This window comes from Balaenoptera musculus, chromosome 19 (genome assembly GCF_009873245.2).
Source record: "Balaenoptera musculus isolate JJ_BM4_2016_0621 chromosome 19, mBalMus1.pri.v3, whole genome shotgun sequence".
In the NCBI taxonomy this organism is placed as follows: Eukaryota; Metazoa; Chordata; class Mammalia; order Artiodactyla; family Balaenopteridae; genus Balaenoptera; species Balaenoptera musculus.
Genome location: NC_045803.1, coordinates 12,906,855 through 12,928,307, shown reverse-complemented (window position 1 = coordinate 12,928,307; position 21,453 = coordinate 12,906,855). Strand labels below are relative to the sequence as shown.

At 43.5% G+C, this 21,453-nt stretch overlaps 1 protein-coding gene across 1 annotated transcript; it reads right to left on the bottom strand.

Annotated features, from left to right (window-relative positions):
- Nucleotides 1-8,501: 8,501 nt before the first annotated feature.
- LOC118885478 (cytochrome P450 2G1) lies at nucleotides 8,502-18,682 on the bottom strand. Its single transcript, XM_036834118.1, has 9 exons — nucleotides 18,503-18,682; nucleotides 17,289-17,451; nucleotides 15,772-15,921; nucleotides 13,910-14,070; nucleotides 13,479-13,655; nucleotides 12,528-12,669; nucleotides 10,361-10,548; nucleotides 10,093-10,234; nucleotides 8,502-8,683 (listed from the first exon to the last, which is right to left on the bottom strand). The coding sequence occupies exons 1-9, from the start codon at nucleotides 18,680-18,682 to the stop codon at nucleotides 8,502-8,504; spliced, it is 1,485 nt and encodes a 494-aa protein (XP_036690013.1).
- Between the last annotated feature and the right edge of the window lie 2,771 nt (nucleotides 18,683-21,453).

The following is a 21,453-nucleotide window of genomic DNA, read 5'->3' as shown; positions in this document are numbered from 1 at the left end:
ACCAGTGGAAAGGGAGTATTTGGGAAGAGAAGGTTGTATTTGAGGGTGTGTGAAGTCCCTGTTAGACATGATTCCTGGTGTGTCAGGGCTGTTATTAGCAGGCAGAGAGAACTATGTCAGGGGAGATTTGGGTAAACTCCAGTGTCAGAAACAGAGAGGGGCCCTGGGATGCTGAAAGTGGGAGTAGAGAAGAGAGGAGTGGTCCTGCTGTTTTTCCCTCACTGACATTTTTCCTTAATAATGTTGGTTACCCCTGGTAAACACCAACTGTGAAGATTAAGTCCAGGTATGTGTGGTGTGATCCAAGAACAAAGAACAAGATAAACTCAAAGGGCCAATATTGCCGGAACAAAGAGTTACAGGACTCCTATCACTTATGCATCTTTGTGCAGTGTGTGTTTGTGCATAAGTGAGTATCTATACCTCTTTATGGCTATATGTGCCCATCTGTGTGAATGCCTGACAGGGTGTGAATGTGTCCGTTGCCAGTGTGCCTGAATGCGTGCCAATCTCTGCATCTGCCTGTGGGTAACATGAGTACATGCTTTGGGATATATGTCTGTTGGGGGATATTTACATGTGTGTCTCTGGGTCCAACACGTAGACTGTGTATTCACATCTATGTGTGTGCATGTACAACTTGTGACTATACATAAGTGTATGGATGATTTTGTGTGTTTATTCTGGTGTGGTACGTAGGCATGCAGGCCATGTTGTGAACATGGGAATGTCTGAGAGCTGCTTGTTCCTGTCTGTGTTTGGATTCCAAGAGCCCTGGCCCAGCTCCATTTCCCTAAGTCTTTATTGAATTTGTTACAATATTGCTTCTGTTTTATGTTTTGGCTTTTTGCCGGTGAGGCATGTGGAATCTTACCTCCCCCACCAGGGATCGAACCCGCACCCCCTGCATTGGAAGGTGAATACTTAACCACTGGACAGCCAGGGAAGTCCCTCCATTTCCCTTCTTAAAAAACAAACAAACAAATAGTTCCCTTATTTTTCAGGATATTACCTCCTTCAGTCTTCAAGGGTCATACTAAGTAGAAAAACTTCCATAGGACAGATGTGTTCTGAGAACATTCTGAGGTAGGTCACTCCCATTGGATCAACTATTTCTCAGAAAATTCTCTTTCCCACAGTATTATCCCCAGGCTCTTAAGCCTTTTAATAGAGGCATTCAACCAGTGTTTATTGAACCCACTACTTCATGCCAGCTTGTGCTGGGTGATGTTGAGGGCACAGGGGTGACCAAGACAGCCCTGGGACCTGCCCTCATGGAGCTCTCACTCCAGAGGGGGAGACAGATCAGTCACCAGGCAAGGACAGCTCAGAATGGATAGCGCTGGGATGAGAAGGCACAGGCAGAGGGGTCAAGGTCAAGATGGGGGGGGCACAGGCAGAAAGGTCAAGGTCAAGTTCAAGATGGCGGGGCTCAGGGTTGGGACGCCTGATTCAACCTTGTAGCTTCTGGGTAAACCACTAGAGGGCTCAGTAGGAATTTTTCCATGTAAGGATAGGGAGAGTTTGGAGGGAGAGTTCCAGGCAGAGGAATCAGCTTGTATAAAGGCCAGAGGCCCGTGGAGCATGGTTGAGAGCTTGTTAGAGCACAGAGATCTGGGGCCATGTTCACTGGTGAGTCTGGAGCCATGAGCAGGTGTCCGATCTGGTGGACCATATGCAACTGGGTTGGGGGAGTTTGGACTCTGTCCTGAAGCTACGGGGAGTCACAGAAGGCTTTTAAGCAGGGGAACAAAGTGGTCAGATTTGTGTTTCAGAAAGATTCTTCAGGTTTTTGGAGATGAGACCATAAGCCGAGAGATGAGGAAGTGACTTCTACAGGTGAGAGAGGACAGGACCATGGGGATGGGGAGAGAGGGTGGGTTGGAGAAAGATATGGAAGGAAGAACTAATTCTTCCTTGGTTATATGTTGACTTTGCTGTGGTGAGGGAGGAGGCTAGTGTTGGGGAGAGATGGTAGTGTTGTTTATTGGTTTGGGGACACAGGTCAAGAGCAGGTCTGAGGCAAGAGAAAACGAGCTCAACTTTGGACGTGTTGAACCATGGCATAGTCCCTGCTCTTAGGGATTTCTTAGACTAGAGGGAGAGCAGACCTGGATAAATTAAAGTCCTCAATGATGCCATTAGTTTTAATTAGTAATTATTAGTAATAAATTACTACTTAGGGTTGAGGATTGGGAAGGCCTGGTAGGGGAGGTGTCATTTGAACTGGGTCTTGTGGGATGAGTTCACAGGTAAGGGAAGAGAGCAGGGCGGTCCGAGCCAGGTCTTGGATATGTGAGATGGATGGAATAGGACAGGTATATTTCACAGTAACACCTCCCTGCTCCCTGTCCCAACTTTCTCAATTAACTCTCTATCCTCTACCCCCTAGCCTGAACCAAAACTCTTAGGAAGAACCTGGCTCATGCCCACAAGTGTGCCTGAAATGTATGACCCTGTCCAAATGAGAATCTTTTTTTAAAAATTGAAGTGAAATTTATACACCATAAATGTTCAGCGGCATTTGGTACATTCACCGTGTTGAGAAACCACCATCTCTAACTAGTGCCAACAAATTTCCAAACAAGAATCTTTTTTTGTTTGTTTGTTTTGGCCACACCGTGCGGCTTGTGGGATCTTAGTTCCCTGACCAGGGACTGAACCCACACCCTTGGCAGTGAAAGCATGGAGTCCTAACCATTGGACTGCCAGGGAATTCCCCAAATGAGAATCTTAAGTTAGCCTTCTTGTTTTAAATTTAAATACTAGTACTGCAATAGTGATATCATTCATTGAACTTAGCATCTTACTGTGTGAAGTTTTTAATGAGTGTGATCTTATTAAAGTCCTCATAGCAAGCCTATGGTGTTGGTTTTGTCATCCCCATTTTGCAAATGAGTTAAGTAAGGTCCAAAGAGTTGGAAGTGAGTTGCTTTGGGCTTCACAGGCAATAAAGGTAGAGCCTGAACATGGCCTCGTGTGACTGACTAACTTTCATGCTCTTCACCACCACTCTAGACTGCCAAGCTCCACCTTTTCTTCTTTATGAACCATCAGAAAACTGTCCTTGATAGCCTGTGGTTTTTGAAAAATTTCCTTGTAAGCCTGAAACAAAACATTCCAAAATGTTAAAGATGTATATTTAAAAGGTCTCTTAATAGGGAGGAGACTTGACCTTTTATTGTTTTTGTAGTCTTTGGAACATTAACCAAAGACCTGCTCAACCAGTGTTACCATCCAGGCTATTGGCAGTGAAATGGTGAGTGAGCCTGGAGAACAAGGGGTTTGGTCAGGGAGTGAGATGTTTGTGTTTCAGATTTCAGTGATGACAAAGATCAGGGTAGGGCTGGTGGGAGTGTGGGCTGGAATGCAGTGAAGTAGAAGGCCAAAAAAGAGAACAAAGTCAAGTTTCCTTTTGTCTGATTGTTTGGACAGCTCATGCCCATGGCCACTGAAGTGGCTCCTTCTCAGAAGAATGTCAGGTCTTGGAGTAGAGAGAGGGGGCAAAGTTTGCTAGATGACAGGGATGAAGGAGGCAGACTCAAAAAAGAAAGAATTTTTTTTTTTTTTTTTTTAATGTGGGAGTCGTTGCACAGAAGTGGTATTTATTTATTATTTTTGGCTGTGTTGGGTCTTTGTTTTTGTGCGAGGGCTTTCTCTAGTTGTGGCAAGCAGGGGCCACTCTTCATCGCAGTGCGCGGACCTCTCACTATCGCGGCCTCTCCTGTTGTGGAGCACAGGCTCCAGACGCGCAGGCTCAGTAATTGTGGCTCACGGGCCCAGTTGCCCCGCGGCATGTGGGATCTTCCCAGACCAGGGCTCGAACCCGTGTCCCCTGCATTAGCAGGCAGATTCTCAACCACTGTGCCACCAGGGAAGCCCAGAAAGAATTTTTATAAGTGGATGTTGTGGTCATACTCTAGACGTGCTCTGAGGAGTTTCTGATTCTGGTTATGGTTGAGTAGCTTCTATAGGGACAAGTATCCTGAAAATAACAACTATAAACTCAGAATAAAACATTAAAAAAAACCCCAATTCCCTGAAATTGCCGAAAAGTGAATAAAGCAGGCAGATACTGAAGGGAGCTAGAGGAAGAGAATTTCCTGTTTATTATACATTTTGACCTGAAGGCAAGCCCTGGAAGGTGCCGTGGAGGTGGCTAAAACACAGATAGAAACATTGGAATTTTTCTGACTTGAAGAACCAGAGGACAGAGTTTAGGGTGATTATAACACCTGGTGGTAGTGGTGGTAGAATCTCAAAAAAGGAGAGAGACAGAGAGGGGGAGCCCCAAATTCTATGTATAAACTCTGTCCAAATTTCTGACTGATTGTTGAACTATTTATGTGCTGGAAAACTCGAAGCGGTGTCAGCCAAGGCTAAAAGAACTGAAATAAGATTTCAGAGCTGAGCCTTTGAGCTCAGTCAAATTAACTGCTCCCTGAAAACAAAACAAAATAAATCAATATTCTTTAGCAGAACATAACAGAATCCAGAGTCTCTACAATGTACCACTTGCAATATCCAGGATAAAATCCAAAATTACTAGGCATATGAAGATACGGGAAAATATAACCATACTCAAGAGAAAAGGAAATTGATGGAGAACAATCCTAGCATGACCCTAATGTTGGAATTTAGCAGACAAAATTTTAAAAACACCTGTTATGTCTGTGCTCAAGGATGTCAAAATGGTATTGAGACATAAGAGGTATTGACCCTAATTCTGACCCTGAGACTCATTGGAGGTGGTTGAATGAGTAACTTTCATTGGAGAGAGTGTTAGAAAAGCTATGCTCTTAAAAGGAGAGACTATTCAGAGTAGGACTGGGAAATGGAAAGAAAATTTGGACACGTGGTTCATTTATTTAGCAACTATTAATAGAACACCTGCTAAAGTGGCCAAGATGGCAAAGCAGGAAGACCCTGAGCGCACCTCATCCCACAGGCACACCAAAATTACAACTATTTACAGAGCAACTATTGATGAGAAAGACCTGAAAACTAGCAGAAAAGATCTTCTACAGCTAAAGGTATAAAGAAGGAACCACAATGATGTGGGTAGGAAGGGCAGAGATGCAGCATAGTCAAGACCTATACCCCCAGGTGGGCAACCCACAAACAGGAGGACAATTACAATTGTAGAGATTCCTGCCAAGGACCGAGGGGTTCCAAACCCCACATTGAGCTCCCCAGCCAGGGGGGTCCTGCAGCAGGAAGATGAGCCCCCAGAACATTTGACTTTGAAGGCCAGTGGGGGTTATTTTTAGGAGCCAAGTCTTGAGCCATGGCCAAAGTTTCTGTTGTTTTTTTTTTTAAAGCCACTCAGTTTGTGATACTTTGATATGGTACCTAGGAAGCTACCTGTCTTAGCAAGCTAATACATCCATTAACAGAAAAATGGATAAGCAAAATATGGTATATCCATACAATTGAATTGTATTCAGCCATAAAAAGGAATAAAGTACTGATACATACTGTCACTAGCAGGAACCTTGAAAACATTATGCTAGGCAAAAGAAGCCAGTCACAAAAGACCACATATTGCGTGATTCCATTTATATGAAAGTCAAGAACAGAGAACCTATAGAGATAGAAAGTAGATTAGTTGTTGCTTAGGGTGGGGTGTGGGGTGACAGAGTAGGGGAGTGACACCTAGAAGGTATGAGGTTCATTTTTTTTTTTTTTTTTTTTTTTTAAGAAATTCACGTTCTTTTATTTATTTATTTATTTATTTATGACTGTGTTGAGTCTTCGTTTCTGTGTGAGGGCTTTCTCTAGTTGCGGCAAGTGGGGACCACTCTTCATCGCGGTGCGCGGGCCTCTCACCATCGCGGCCTCTCTTGTTGCGGAGCACAGGCTCCAGACGCGCAGGCTCAGTAATTGTGGCTCACGGGCCCAGTTGCTCCGTGGCATGTGGGATCTTCCCAGACCAGGGCTGGAACCCGTGTCCCCTGCATTGGCAGGCAGATTCTCAACCACTGCGCCACCAGGGAAGCCCTGAGGTTCATTTTTGAGGTGATGAAAATGTTCCAAAATCGACTGCAGTGATGATTACACCTATCTATGAATGTATCAAAAAACATTTAATTATACACTTTAAGTGGGTGAATTTTATGACATGTGAATTTTATCCCAATAAAACCTTTTTAAAAGCCAAAAAAAAAGTAAAGAAAATGTCCTCTCTGACTCATATATCCTGATGTGTTCTTCCTATCAGTGAAAGTATAAAGACAATTGATTCACCTAATTTCTGAGACAAACTTACTCCAAGGAAATAAAAGGGATATCGACTCTCTCAAAACTTTCTCATACCATCTGGTGTCACCCCAAACCCTTGGGCTTCTCTTCTTGCATCATAGCCTTTGACACTATCCTGTCCTTCCATCAGAGCCCTGGCTACTCTTGCTGTCACTGTCCAGAGATGTTAGCCTTCTTCACTTCACTGTGAGCCCCATGAGGTCACTGAATGAATCTATCCTGGTCACCTTTATGGCATCAGTTCCTTCCACAGGGCCCCATTTAGAATAGGAATGTGTGTTGAATGACTACGGTGCCTTATAGCTCTTGGAATTTCTAGGAAGTATCTAATTGATTCTCCTCATCAATAAAAGTGAAGGTGGGTACAAGGCATTACCATTTCTTGTCCAACGTGAGACACCCCTAACAGCAATCTTCACTACAGAGGTACCCATTAGGTGACTCTCCATGGTGGTCCTAGTCTCTCACTGCCCAACTCTTCTCCCTCCCTTCTTTCCTTTCATGGGTGTCAGATCTGTGTCCTGGTCTGAAGACTTTTCCTGACCCACTCTGCTTTCTTCCTCTTTTGTCTTTCCCACACATTACCCCCCAATAAAATGATGCACTCCCAGCTCTGTCTAAACCTGTTTCCTGAAGGACTCAAATTACATACTGTCCATCATGGCATTTGTTCTTTATCACATACCCAGTCTCAAAACTCTTCCAATTTTAGAAAATCCCATATTGTGTGACTCTTCATCAGGGGAAAGTCTTTGTCTCCCACCACAGCAGCTGAAGGGGTACCATTAATTCTTCCTCACCACATTCTGACTGTGGCTTGGCTAACTGGATCATCCTGCTGGGAACTTTGACTCTTGCTGGAGGATGTGACACAAAACCACAGACACAATTAGGAAGTTGCCCACGGTGGCTTCAATGGGTCAAGAGTCCCAAAGCAGTAGTGTTCAGTGCCTGGGGATTGGGGTGGCAGCAGCAACCCCTAGCTGGATGGTTCTGGTCATTACCTTGGCTGATGTTCTCCTGGCACAGCTCTTTTTTTTTCCTACTCATATTCTTAGCCTAGCTTTCCAGAATTCCTATTGATTTTGTGAGCTAACCAATCACCTTCCAGTAGCTAGCAGACTTTTCTACTTAAAGTAGCCAAAGACATTTTATGTTGATTAAAAATAGGAACCTTGACTGTTAGGGAACTTGGGAGTCTCTGGGAGGTGTCATGTTGAGAAAGAAGTTATAAAGGATGAACTGTTATCCCTAGAGTGATACCTGAAACCCCTCTTTCACTCACGCCCTGCGTTCAATACATTTGCAAACCCTGCAATCTCATGCATCATAATAAATCCCAAATCCATCATCTTCTCCCCACCTCCACTGGTTCTGCTGTGTCTGAGCCAACATCACTGCTTGTAGTAGCTTCCTAATTGGTCCTTGATTTTGTCCCCCCTCCCTCCCTCAGTTTATTCATTGTATAACAGCTAGAGCGAGCCATTTAGAACATGTCAATACATGTCACCCTATGTTCACCAACCTTCCCAAAGACCTCCATCTCGCTCAGGTCCTCACCAAAGGCCACGAGGGCCCACAAAATCCAGCCCTTTAACCCTCTGCCTCATCTCATTCACTCCTACTCTCTCATTTCCTCCTCTACTCCAGCCACGTGTCTCCTTGTGGATTCATGCACACACACATAGTCTTCTGCCTTATGACTCTTGATTGTTCTGCCAGGAACACTCCCTTCCCAGGTATCTGCACAGCTTGCTCCTCGCTGCCTTGTGAAACCACCCATGCCACCAATTTAAAATTCCAATTCTGAATATCTCTAGCCCATTTCCCTACTTTGCTTTTCTAATGCACTATACCATTTAAAAAATTTATTATGTTTATTCTTCATTGGCTGCCTTTGGTCTTTATCAGGGAAAAGTCAAAGGAACAACATAAAGGTATGGAGTCTACAACAAGAATTTGGTACAGTCAGAAACCTAGCTGGAGGTGAACAAATGAACTTAAAATCTGCAAGCCTTTGCCAAAGTCTTGGACAGGGCATTGCTTTTCTGCTGGATGTAGAAGATACACAGCTCCTTATTTCTGGGTGAACCTCGCTGACCTGTGTCCCTTGACAGTGTAATAGTGCCTTCTCTTAGGGCCGTTGTGAGAATTCAGGAAGATGAAGAGGTTGGGTGCGCGTGGACACGTGGGCAGGGCTCTGTTCTCCGACGGTTCCTGCCACATCCAACAGGGGGCGCTCAGCGGGCCGTGAGGCAGAGCTCATAGGTCGGAGGGATGTTGCCAAAGCCCGAGACCTTGGGCGTGACATCGATGTCAGCGGGTGGCACCAGCGAGCGTAGGGAGAAGTTCTGAAGGATGGAGGTGAAGTAGAGAAAGATTTCCATGCGGGCCATGGCCTCGCCCAGGCAGATGCGCTTTCCTGTGGGCATAGAGGAGGGCGGGAGGGAGGGTCAGAGCTGCACGGGATAATGGGAGCAGCGAGAGTGTTCCGGTCCCACCACCCCTCCGCCTCAGCTGCCTCCTCAGCATTTCTGGGGTCATGATAACACCCACTTTTTAGGGTTATTATAAAGATGCAGTGGGTTTCAATAGTTAGTGCTCTGCTAGGATCTTCCACTTATAGGGGCTCAACACGTGGAAGCTACTCCTTTGATGGCTCAAATTCGAACAGATTCTAGCATGGAATGAATGGTTCTAAAGGATCCACGAATTTGAAGATTCTTTTCATTTCCAGTTCTTAAAGGTTTATGAAGTGCCTACTAGGTGCCAGACACTGGTGAGGGAAGATAAAACGTCACACTTAAATAGTACTTGCTCTTAAAAAAAGGGTTGATATATGTATACATGTAACTGATTCACTTTGCTGTACAGCAGAAACTAACACAACGTTGCAAATCAACTATAGTCCAATAAAAATGGGGGAAAAAAATAGTGCTTGCTGTTTGTCAGTTACCCTTCCAATGGTTTGGAGAGATTACTCTCCATTTTACAGACAGGGAGCTGAAGTAACTCATTCATGGCCCCACTGATGGTGTTTGTAAGTGGGGAAGTGGGGTCCTGTTTCCTAACACTGCACTGACACCAGGTTCAGTGTGGCTTACACTTAAAATACAATTGTTCTAAGATATTATGAGTTACCAAGCTACTGTTCATTGGGCAGATCTTCCTTGCTGCCTGTTATGTACTGTCTGCAAACTAAGAATCTTTTAACATTTTTAAGTGGTTAAAAAAATCAGAGAAAAATAATATTTTGTGATGTGAAAATTAAACAAAATTCAAATTTTATTGTCTATATGTCTATAGTTTTCTTTGGCATCCATCACAGACATGCTCTTTTTTTTTTTTTTTTTGGTGGTGCTGTGTGGCTTGTGGAATCTTAGTTCCCCGAGAAGGGATCGAACCCAGGCCCCACGCAGTGGAAGCTCGGAGTCCTAACCACTGGACCACCAGGGAATTCCCCAGACATGCTCATTATTTATGAATGTCTATGGTTGCTTTTGTAGTACAATGGTGGAGCTGAGTAGTGCAGATTGCACAGTCCACACAGAGACCATATGGCCAGCAAAACCTAAAATATTTTCTATTTGGTCCTTCGAAAAAATATGCTGACCCCTGTTTAGTGCTATTACTTTTCTAATTATCAGAGTCAATGGTTCTAATATTCCATCATCCTGGAATTCTAGGATTCTAGGATTGTATGATTCTATGAAATAGCATTCAACTTCCCATTCAAACCTGAATGTCAAATACAGACCAATGGTTGCGGGATATATCTAGCATGTTTCTGCAGGGGTGGTGGTGGTAGGGACTCAGACCATAGACACCTACCAGAAGAAAAAGGCACAAAGGCTTCATTCTTCTTGAAGCGGCCCTGCTCATCCAGGAAGTGTTGGGGATAGAAGGCATCTGGGTAGCGGAAGTAACTGGGGTCTTTGAGGACTGAGCCAAGCAGAGGAAACACGTTGGTGCCCTGGGATGAATATGGGGGCAGTTAGGAGAAATCAGTGTTGGAGTATGAAGTATGGAGTATGGTAGGGAATGCAGAGGAGAGAAGGGCACAGTGGAGGGAGGAGTGACAATGAAGGTACAACTCCACCTTGGGCAGAAGGTAGCCTCGGAAATGAGTGTCCCGGATGACATTATGGGGGACACCCATGGGCACGATATCTGTCAGTCTCTGTATCTCATGGATCACGGCATCTGTGTAGGGCATCTTGGCCCGGTCATCGACACTTGGGATCCGGTGTGGTCCAATCACCTGGTCAATCTCTTCGTGGATCTTGGCTGGAAGAGACCAGAAAACATAACAGACAATGATGCAGGAGGTGTTTCTAGAGACCAGGGTTGGGTTGTGGGTTTGTATCTTCAGCACCTGTGGACCCTGAGGGAGCAGGCCATGTGTATTTGGACTGTCTCTTTATTCTTAACACCTGACAAGAATAAGAATTGGTGGGGCTGATAAACACTCATCAGACCAGGAGGCAAGAGTGGAGCCTTGCATGTCAGCTGGGACATTTGATCGTTATCTTGAAAACACTGAGGAACCATGGAAGGCTCATGCTCAGGGCAGTGTCCTGCTCCCAGCTGAGCTGCCATGCACAGATTTTTGACAGGCTGGGAAATAGGTAACGAAGACAGGATTGAAGCAAATGACAACAATGATGTGACAGTGATTAAGAACACTATTGGTGCAGTTACTCCTCTCTGCACTTCCTGGATAAGTGACCTTGGGGCGAATGACTTTACCTTCTGAGCCTCTGTTTCTTCATCTTCAAAATGGACGTGACGGTCTAACAAGCTCATAGAGTTGTAAATTTTACGTAAAATCCAGTATGCAAGTAATTAGGGTAGTGCCTAGCACATAGACGATGTCCATTAAATATTTGATGATTTAGATTGTAAAAGGCAACTTGGACAATGAAGGAGGGACTAGATGAGTTTGAGTGGAAACAAGTTAGTCTCTCCCATTATCTGTAACAAGAGAAATTTGTTTGGTTTGAACTGCATTAGAAGGGAGAGGGGGGACTTCCCTGGTGGCACAGTGGTTAAGAATCCGTCTGCCAGTGCAGGGGACATGGGTTCGAGCCCTGGTCTGGGAAGATCCCACATGCCGTGTAGCAACTAAGCCCGTGCGCCATGACTACTGAGCCTGCACTCGAGTCTGAAAGCCACAACTACTGAGCCCACGTGCCATAACTACTGAAGCTCACGCGCCTAGAGCCTGTGCTCTGCAACAAGAGAAGCCACCACAGTGAGAAGCCCGCGCACCACAACGAAGGGAAACCCCCGCTTGCCGCAGCTAGAGAAAGCCCATGTGCAGCACGGAAGACCCAATACGACCAAAAATAAATAAATAAATAAATTAAAAAAACAAAAAAAAGAAGGGAAAGGGACCAAAACTGGGGATTTTCCTTGGTGAGTAATGAATTTCTCATTACTGGAGTTACCCATCCAGACTAGATTGCAATTTACTGGTGATGGATTCTATTTGATTCTGGCTCTATAGTTGGCTAAATAATGGCCATCAAAGTATTACCTCCAGGACTTCCCTGGTGGTCCAGTGGGTAAGACTCTGCACTCCCAATGCAGGGGGCACGGGTTCGATTCCTGGTTGGGGTAGATCCCGCATACCACGTGGTGTGGCCAAAAAAAAAAAAAAGGTATTACCTCTTAACCCCTGGAACCTGTGAATGTTACCTTACATGACCAAGGGCACTTTGCAGATATAATTAAGGATTTTGAGATGGGGAGATTATCCTGAGTAATCCAGGTTGGCCCTACATGTAATCACAAATGTCTGTATAAGAAGGAGGCAGAAGGGTCAGAGTCAGAGAAGATGTGACATTGGAAGCAAAGAGAGATTTGAAGGCACTATGCTGCTGGCTTTGGAGTCGAGGGAAAAATCGTGAGCCCAGGAATGAAAGGAATACAGCTTTAGAAATTGGAAAAAGCAAGGAATCAGATCTACCTTGGTTCGATCCAGTGAAAGCCTATTTGAACTTCTGAACTCCAGAACTGTAAGATAATAGATTTTTGTTGTTTTAAGCTACTAAGTTTCTCATAATTTACTGCATAAACTATTACAAGCACCAAGCAGAAGATTAAATTAAATGGCCTTCCAAGCCAGAGATTCTGAGATTACACATCCTAAGTTTCTAAAGTGTGAAGAGTCTAAAGGTGTAGGGTTCTAAGGTTTCAAGATGATGTCTTCTTTCCTGTTGGAAATGAGAGTTACCAGGTAAGCAGCTCAGGTGGACGCTCACCTTCTACTTCAGGATGCTTCATCATTAGCAGCAACCCATAGCGTAGGGTAGAGCTCACAGTCTCAGTGCCAGCAAAAAAGAGGTTGAGAGTGGTGAGGACCAAATTCTTTAGGTTGAATTCCGTGTGGGGATTGTTTTTATCCTGAAAATGACAGGGATAATAAATAGAATCACCCTTCTCTGCCTCTATCTTATTTTCTCCCTGTGTATAAGGTAGGGCTTTGTGAAAACACAAAAGATGGGTGAACCAGGTGAGTATCTGGGAGAGGAAACAGCCAGAGCAAAGGTCCTGAGGCAGAAGTGTGCCTGGCGTGGAACCAAAAAGTGTGTCGGGTGAGAAAAAACAAAGAGAAGGCCAGCATAGTTGCCGGTATAGTTGAAGTGTAGTGAACAGTGGGGAGAATGAAGGAGAAAAAAGTAGAGATTGCTTTGTCAGAAAGTTGACAGGATATTGCCTTTGAAAGTTCTGGGACATTAGGGTAGCATAATTTAAAACTGCCTAGTACAGAGGTTCTACAATAAAAAAATATAAATTTCTAAAATTCTAAGTATCCATGATGTAGAGGTATTAAGCTTCTAAACTGCTACATATCCAAGACTTTAAACTTTTAACTTTAAACTCAAAAGTTTAGACTTTAAATGTTTAAGCTCCACCAATTCTAAGACTCTAAAGACTCATTCTACTTTTCTATATTTGTAAGTCTCTGGCATATAGGATTAGAAAGGCGTAAGATTTTAAGTTTCCATGTTCTTAGAATTTTTAGATTCAAAGTTTAAGAGTGTAAGAGTTTATGCCTTTACAGTTTCTATATCTCATCTATAAATAAAAGTAAACCATGTGAAACAATACTTGCTCTTTTGTCGTCAATATGTTTACAGATGAGTTTAAAGTTGTAGGCGGTAGGGATTGGGGAGATGAGAGGAAAGGATTGGGGGAAGAGGAAGAGGTACCTGGTGCATCTTGATGAGGAAGCAGTCAATGAAGTCTCGAGGGTTTTGGGGGTCAAGGGATGCTTCATTGATCTTGACCCTGGAGGCAATGAAGTCCTTGAGCTCCTCTATCAAGTAGTAGATGCGATTGTGTCTTCCTGGCAAATATTGCATGATTCCAGAATACATGTCATATAACTGTGGGGAATAAGCAAAGGGGATTTGTCAACAATGGGCACCAGAGGCCAGCATGGGCTGAGTCTGGAGTCAAATAGTTGGGCTCAACATCCAGCATTGGGTCTGAGAATTGCTTGCATGAGACTCTTTGCTTCTTGGAGACCCAGGACATTTTGATATTTGCCTCCCAGGATTGTGGGGAGGATAAGTGAGGTAGAGGCAGGGGCTTAGGTAACTCAGGTTGGGGGGTGGACAGAGAGGTGGCTGGTGGGCACCTGGGCCCAGGGTGTGCTCATCTCGATGAAACTCTCGTTGATCATCTGCAGCAGCTTCAGGAACTGCTTGTCCTCATAGTCAAAGCGGCTTCCAAAGACGACGGAACTGATGACATTGGAGACAGTGCGGCTCAGGAAGAAAGTAGGTTCGATGGGGGCCCCTGGGTGATGGAAGTTGGAGGCCATGAGTAGGAACATGGGATGTGAAATCATTCAGTTGCAGATATGAGTCCTGACTCAACTGCTTAACAGCATTTGTTAGTTCATTTTTGTGTTTTGAGTCTAGATTTCCCAATCTGCAAGTTTGTTTAGTAGCCACTTCATTGGTTCATGAGAATTCAATATAATTATTCATGTGAAATACTTAGCACAGTGCCTGACATGTAGTAAACACACGAAATGCTGGTGGAGGGACTTCCCTGGTGGCACAGTGGTTAAGAATCCATCTGCCAATGCAGGGGGCATGGGTTCGAGCCCTGGTCTAGGAAGATCCCACATGCCGTGGAGCAACTAAGCCCGTGAGCCACAACTACTGAAGCCCGTGTGCCTAAGAGCTCGTGCTCCGCAGCAAGAGAAGCCACTGCAGTGAGAAGCCTCAGCTCGCCGCAACTTAGAGAAAGCCCGCGCACAGCAACGAAGACCCAATGCAGCCAAAAATAAATAAAATAAATAAATAAATTTATTTTAAAAAACTTGAAAAAAAATGCTGGTGGAGCTTAATCATTATTTTTTGTTATTAGTATTTAATTGTTTGTGCTGGAGAGTCACGCATTTGGGAAAGAAGTGGTGGTACAGGACACATTAAAAAAAAAAAAAAAGAATGGCTTGCTTTCTCTATCTCTACCAATGATTCCATCTGAGCTATTAGGAAAATCCTTCCCTTGGTCTCAGCTGCACCATCTATAAAATAGGATGCCGGTCAGGTCAGTGGATTTGGGGACAATTTCTCTAAAACAATGCATATATTCACAAAAATGCAGTTTTGCAAATAATTTCTAGGGGTATGTGAACTTTCAAAGTCTTTATCCAGACCATTTAGCATCCATGGAGTTCTAAAAATCTGTCTCACGACAATGTGAATATATGTAACACTACTGAACTGTACACTTAGAAATAGTTAGGCTGGCAAAATTTTACATTACATGGTTTTTACCAAAATTATGTATTTTTGTATGTATATGTGTGAATATATACCTAGATAGATAGATAGACAGATAGATGTAATAAAATTTAATCCTGTCACTAGGAAAAGGCACAAACTCACATATCGCCAAAGTCTGCATTTGATACCAGGAGCTCAAAAACTCCTGGAGATCCACTGATTCAAGTCTCTGGACAAGTGATCCCTAAGGGTCTTTCATGTGAACTTTTTTTTTTTTTTTTAAAGGAATTCCTTTATTTTTGATTATTTATTTATTTATTTATTTATTTTTGGCTGTGTTGGGTCTTCGTTTCTGTGCAAGGGCTTTCTCTAGTTGCAGCAAGCGGGGGCCACTCTTCATCGCGGTGCGCGGGCCTCTCACTGTCGCGGCCTCTCTTGTTGCGGAGCACAGGCTCCAGATGCGCAGGCTCAGTAGTTGTGGCTCACGGGCCTAGTTGCTCCGCGGCATGTGGGATCTTCCCAGACCAGGGCTCGAACCCGTGTCCCCTGCATTGGCAGGCAGATTCTCAACCACTGCGCCATCAGGGAAGCCCCATGTGAACTTTTAACATGGACTCTGGCTGGAAATCTCAGTAAATCCTCCATCTTTTTCATCCTCTCTCATTCCAAAGCTTTCTCCCACCAAGGCCCATCTTGTCATGACTGAGCTCTCTACAACCACCCAGCCCCCTTGTAGCCCTCCCCCTTGTGGCCCCCATACCCTTGGTCTTGCGTAATTCCTCTAGTAGGAAGCCAGCCTCCTCCTGGATCCGCTCCTCAATACTCCTCTTCCCCATCCCGAAGTCCCGGAGGATGGTCAGGGAGAAGCGTCGGAGAATCCTCCATCGTTCTCCATTAGCTAGAGCTACACCTGCCAGAATCTAAGTGTCAGGCTCCTGCTTCCACTCCTTTTTGTGCCCAACTCTGTGCTGGACTGGGAGGGTGCCAGAATATGACAGCTGTAAACTCTGCTCTCGGGGATGCCTCTTCCAACCTCCCAGGCTTAATGGGGAGACTAAAGTTCCCTCCCTACTGGACCTCAAAAACAGTCCAGGACTGAGGTGAAGGAAACCAGGCTAGTAGTGATTGGGGGAGATCAAGGAGAGTTTCTTACAAGATAGAGACCTGGAACTGGATAGATGCATAGGATGGATGGATGCATACGAATATGGAGGGAGATATAGATAGAATGCCATATAGAGTACACCAGAATGGGGAGACTACTTCTATTTTCTATGTTCTACTTGGATTCTCTAGACATAAACACATAAATGTACACAGAAGATCACACCTGTACATCAATATACCTACACAAAAGGAGTTACCATTCAGTAAGCAGTATTTAGAAGTTTCCAGACGTGCATGGATTGGTGAATTAGTATTTGGAAATTTAATGAAAATTTTGATAGATTAATGAATGGGAGGAAGAGTTTATGACTGCAATGACTGATGAATGGATGGATGAAAGACTTAGTGGATGGGTGAAGGGTTAATGGATGGGTGGTTTCAGATGTATGGATAAATGGCTGGAAGGATGATTGAAAGATTAATAGGTGGATGAATGATGGAAGGATAAATGAACGGATGGATGGAATGATGGATAGATAGGTAAATGGAAAGTTAATTGATAAATGTATAGATCAATTGGATGGAAAGATATTTGTATAGAAAGTCTAATGGATGGATGGATTGTTTTGGTGGATGTATGGATCAATGGAAAAATGGAAGGGTGGAAGGAAAAGTATAAGGATAGATGGACGGATGGAAGTATCAAAAGAATGTTGTGAGGCTGCTTGGAATTGAAGGATGTGGGCAATTAGAGATGGATGTATAGGTAACATTAGAAAGGTATCTATCTAAAGGGAGGATGCAGAGACTTATGGGTTGGGTGTGTATGTACGTATAGGAAAATAAGAAGTAAGGTTGGCTATGAGGGCTTGAGTGAGTACACAGTGTCACTAATCCATTAAAAATAAGAACACAAGTAACACAGAAGATATCCTAGAGTCAGATGGTTTGGGTTCAAAATAAAATGGTTCTACCACTGACTGTTATTATCTAACCTCTCTCACCCTCGACTTCCTCATTTGCAAAATTAATAAGACATTAATAGCTCCCTCAGAGGAGTCACTGCAATAATTCATTTAGAGTACTTATCAAAGAACCTGGGACATAGAAGTACATTACACTTTGTGATTACATTTTGTTTTTATTTTTTTTGTTGTTGTTGTTACCTACCATGACCTTGGAAGTTTCGCTCTATTGAAGCCAATTCTCCACGGCCGCTGAACTCATCTGCTCGGTCTACCAGGGCTTCCTTCACTGCTTCATGTCCACATAAAACAACTACCGGCCGGGGACCCATGTACACAGTGAAGACTGGGCCATATTTCTCCCTGAGCTGAGAGTGAAGGAAGACATAAGAGGAGGGGGCTGATTGGAGTACCAAGTAACAACCAACAAGAATTTTAGGAGATGGAGATTTCAAGGAGATAGAAATGTGGGACTAACAGATAAAGGTGAGCTCTGGGCTTGGAAAGACTACTGAGGAAAAGGCTCAGAAGCCTTGGCTTCTATCATCCTGGGAAAGATCCTCCAACACTGCCAAAAGGCTTGGTTTCTGCATCTATAAAATGATGGACGTGGATGAGATGGAACTCCAAGATCCATGCTTCTGCCTCTGAAGTGCTAAATTTCTAGAATCCTAAGATTTCGTGACACTGAGTCTCAAAGTTCAAAGACCAACAGAGTGCAAGAGTTCTTGTGTTTAAGGATAGAAGGTAAGGTTATTCCAAAGTTCTGAGGTTGTGAGAGGCTTAAGGTTTAACATGCTAGGAGTCTGTGTTTCCAAGAGTTTCAGATTCTGAAATTCCAGACATTTAAGGTTGTGTTTCCAAGAGCCTGTGTTTTAGAAGTCAGAAATTTCTTTTTTTTTTTTTTTTACCCTATCCCCTCCCTGTGTCCTCAAGTCCATTCTCTACGTCTGCGTCTTTATTCCTGTCCTGCCCCTAGGTTCATCAGAACCTTTTTTTTTTTTATGGATTCCATATATATGTGTTAGCACATGGTATTTGTTTTTCTCTTTCTTTCTTTCTTTTTTTTTTTTTTAGTATTAGTTGTTCTGTTTGTTTGTTTTTTTATACTGCAGGTTCTTATTAGTCATCAATTTTATACACATCAGTGTATACATGTCAATCCCAGTCTCCCAATTCAGCACACCACCATCTCCACCCCACCGTGGTTTTCCCCCCTTGGTGTCCATATGTCTGTTCTCTACATCTGTGTCTCAACTTCTGCCCTGCAAACCGGCTCATCTGTACCCTTTTTCTAGGTTCCACATACATGCGTTAATATACGATATTTGTTTTTCTCTTTCGAAGTCAGAAATTTCTACATTATCTGTCTATAGAATTAATTGCTTCCAGCTCTATGAGAGGAGTAGACAGACTCACCTTCATGAAAGACTGAAAAGTGGCATCAGTACGAACTTGCAACAGGTTCCCCAGGAAAGGTATCGGTGTGGGACCAGGGGGCAGCTTCCCCCCTTTGCTGGTCCGTTTCCAGGCGATGAGGATGAGCAGACAAGACAAGCAGAGTGCCAGAAAGATGGTGAAGGCCCCTCTCAGCTCCATGGTGCCAGGTCGAGCGGTTGTGTCCAGGGTACCAGATTCTGCCTAAATACATTCTGGGAAATCAGCTGTGCAGAAATCTGAACACCCTGGGATTCAAGTTTTCCGGGTATGGATGCCATCAAGGAAGAGATTGCTTTATCTGGGGGGTGGGGGGTGGGGTGCGGTGGTGGTGATTATATAACCTATAATCTCCCGACTGAATAAAGATAGATTGAATTCATCTGGGGAAATCCACTGGGGCCATTCCCCTTTCTTCATATTTCCAGTTCCTCAGTTCTCCCTCAGCTCAGTTTCCAGTTCAACTTGTCTTGGTAGGACGTGGGAAACAGTTGAACATCATTTTTAGGCTATTTCATTAAGGGTTGTACAATCTGAGTTCAAATTTAAGTTCCATCTTTTCTTCATTGGGTGAGTCACCTAACCCTCTTGGACTCAGTTTCCCTGTCTGTCAAATAGGGTAACCATACTGTTTTAGAAAGTCTTTTTTTTTTTTTTTTAAACACAAGGAGGGATGTTTCTTATTTATTTATTTATTTATTTATTTTTATTTTTGGCTGTGTTGGGCCTTCATTTCTGTGTGAGGGCTTTCTCTAGTTGCGGCGAGCGAAGGCCACTCTTCATCGTGGTGCATGGGCCTCTCACTGTCGCGGCCTCTCTTGTTGCGGAGCACAAGCTCCAGATGCGCAGGCTCAGTAGTTGTGGCTCATGGGCCCAGTTGCTCTGCGGCATGTGGGATCTTCCCAGACCAGGGCTCGAGCCCGTGTCCCCTGCATAGGCAGGCAGATTCTCAACCACTGTGCCACCAGGGAAGCCCTAGAAAGTCTTGATAGAGAATAGAGATGGCTCCTCTCTCCTTGCTAGACCCTAGTTAACCGGTTAAAAAAAAAAAGAGAGAGAGAGAGTAAGATGAAGATTTAGAATAGCAAAAGAAATAACTTTACTGAAAGGGTTTAATTCAACAAGTTCTACTGTTTTTACTAAAGATATATTAAATAGTAACAATCAAAGGTTACCTCTGTTGGTTTATCAGAACTTTGCTGGTGTGTGTGTGCGCATATTCATTTTCAAAGTCTAAGATGTAGGGACCACTTCTGAGTCCCAATCTCTAGAGGGGAAGATCACCTCTAGAGACATGACCTAGTGATTGCTCTCTGTAATAATCTAAATAATGGTTTTCAATTCTTTTTGTACCAAATATTTGTAAATCTTCTTTACTGACCTGAAACAAAATTCCTGGGTATTATATTCTACCTATACATATTATTAAACACAATCCAAAAGCCCTTCTCATGTGTCTTGATTCTCTGGCATGGAAATTGAATCTGTTACAAAGCCTGCAGGTTTGGAATAAGGCTTGGCTGTTTATGCTGAGGTGTCCTGTGTCCAGAAGTGGTAGGAATTCTGGGAAAACTGAGCAACTCACAAAGCACCACCTTCTCGATCTTGGATATGCTGCTAGAATGTCTTTTGTGGGGTAAGAGTCAGCTCTAGCCTGCCTCCTTAGACTCTCCCATTTTCTGCTCTCCCTTCCATTCTGACCCCCTCCCAACACACACACTTACACTCCTTCAGGATTAGACTCTTAATTATTTGTGATGGTGGTGGTTGTGAGTCTTGTCCTCCAATTCAGACAGGCTGGAGAAAGAAAGTATTCTCAGAACAGCCCCTCTCACCATCCCACTCTGTTGTCTTCTTTTCTGGCTTCAGTAGAAGGGAGGAGAGCTAGAATTGAAATTTTTTCCAGGGAGGTAAGATAAGTGGGTCTGGGAGATCTTTGTGCATAGTCTAAGAAGACTCATTTAGACTTTGTGCAAAGTCTAAGAAGAGGTGTTTTGTGAGATGGTTCCAAGACCGAACTAAACAGCTTCCCCAAGCTGGCATTTTTCTAAGATTCTGTGGTTCTCCAAATCTGTTGTTCTAATGTTTGAGGATTCCAGAAATCTATAATGTTAAGTTTTCAGTGCTCTATGGATTCCTCCAGTTGGCAGTGGGGGATCAGCTTTAGGAAAGTGAGGAGCTGTGGGGAGAGGGGCAGAATGACTTTTCACCTCCACCTAGATGTTTTCAGTAGGAGCAGGAAGGTACAGCCAATGCATAACTGTTGTTCTCAGTTCCAAAAAACAAAACAAAAACACCCCAAAACTTGCAGAATCTTAGGAACCAAATTTTACAGGCTGAGTTTGGCATAAGGGTCATTCTTCTGTTGGAAAGTGAAAAGGATAATGAATGGGGCTTCTGAATTTCTTCCTTTCTGCTATGAAAAATTATCCAAAACATAGAAATTTTTAAAAAGTAATTATGGGACTTTTTCATGTCAAGCTAAGCATATTTTCTAACAGGTCCATTTAAAGATAATCTCATTTCAAAATAGGATATCACTTCTTTTGCACAATTGATCAACTTCTAAGCATTTTACAATTCTGTAAAACTGTTAACTCATGATGACTATATTTTTCTATTTGTTAGAGAAGGTGACCTTCCCCCAAATTAAAAAAAAATGCAATAAAATTAGACATTAGCCAGTTTTGTAGTTAACTCAGCATTTCTTTTCCCTTTTTTGGCTATAAAAATCCTAGTGTTTCATTAGTCTTTTGGACTAGTTGTCTTTACACCTAGTTCCCTCATTAATGAATTAATCTTGACATATGTACAGCATCTTTTTTGAGAATTATCCTTTTTTATTTTCCTCCTCTTCTTTCTTTCTTCTTTCCTAACTCTCTCCCCTCAACTTTTCCTCTTCCCTCCATCCTCCCTCTCTTTTCTCCTCATCT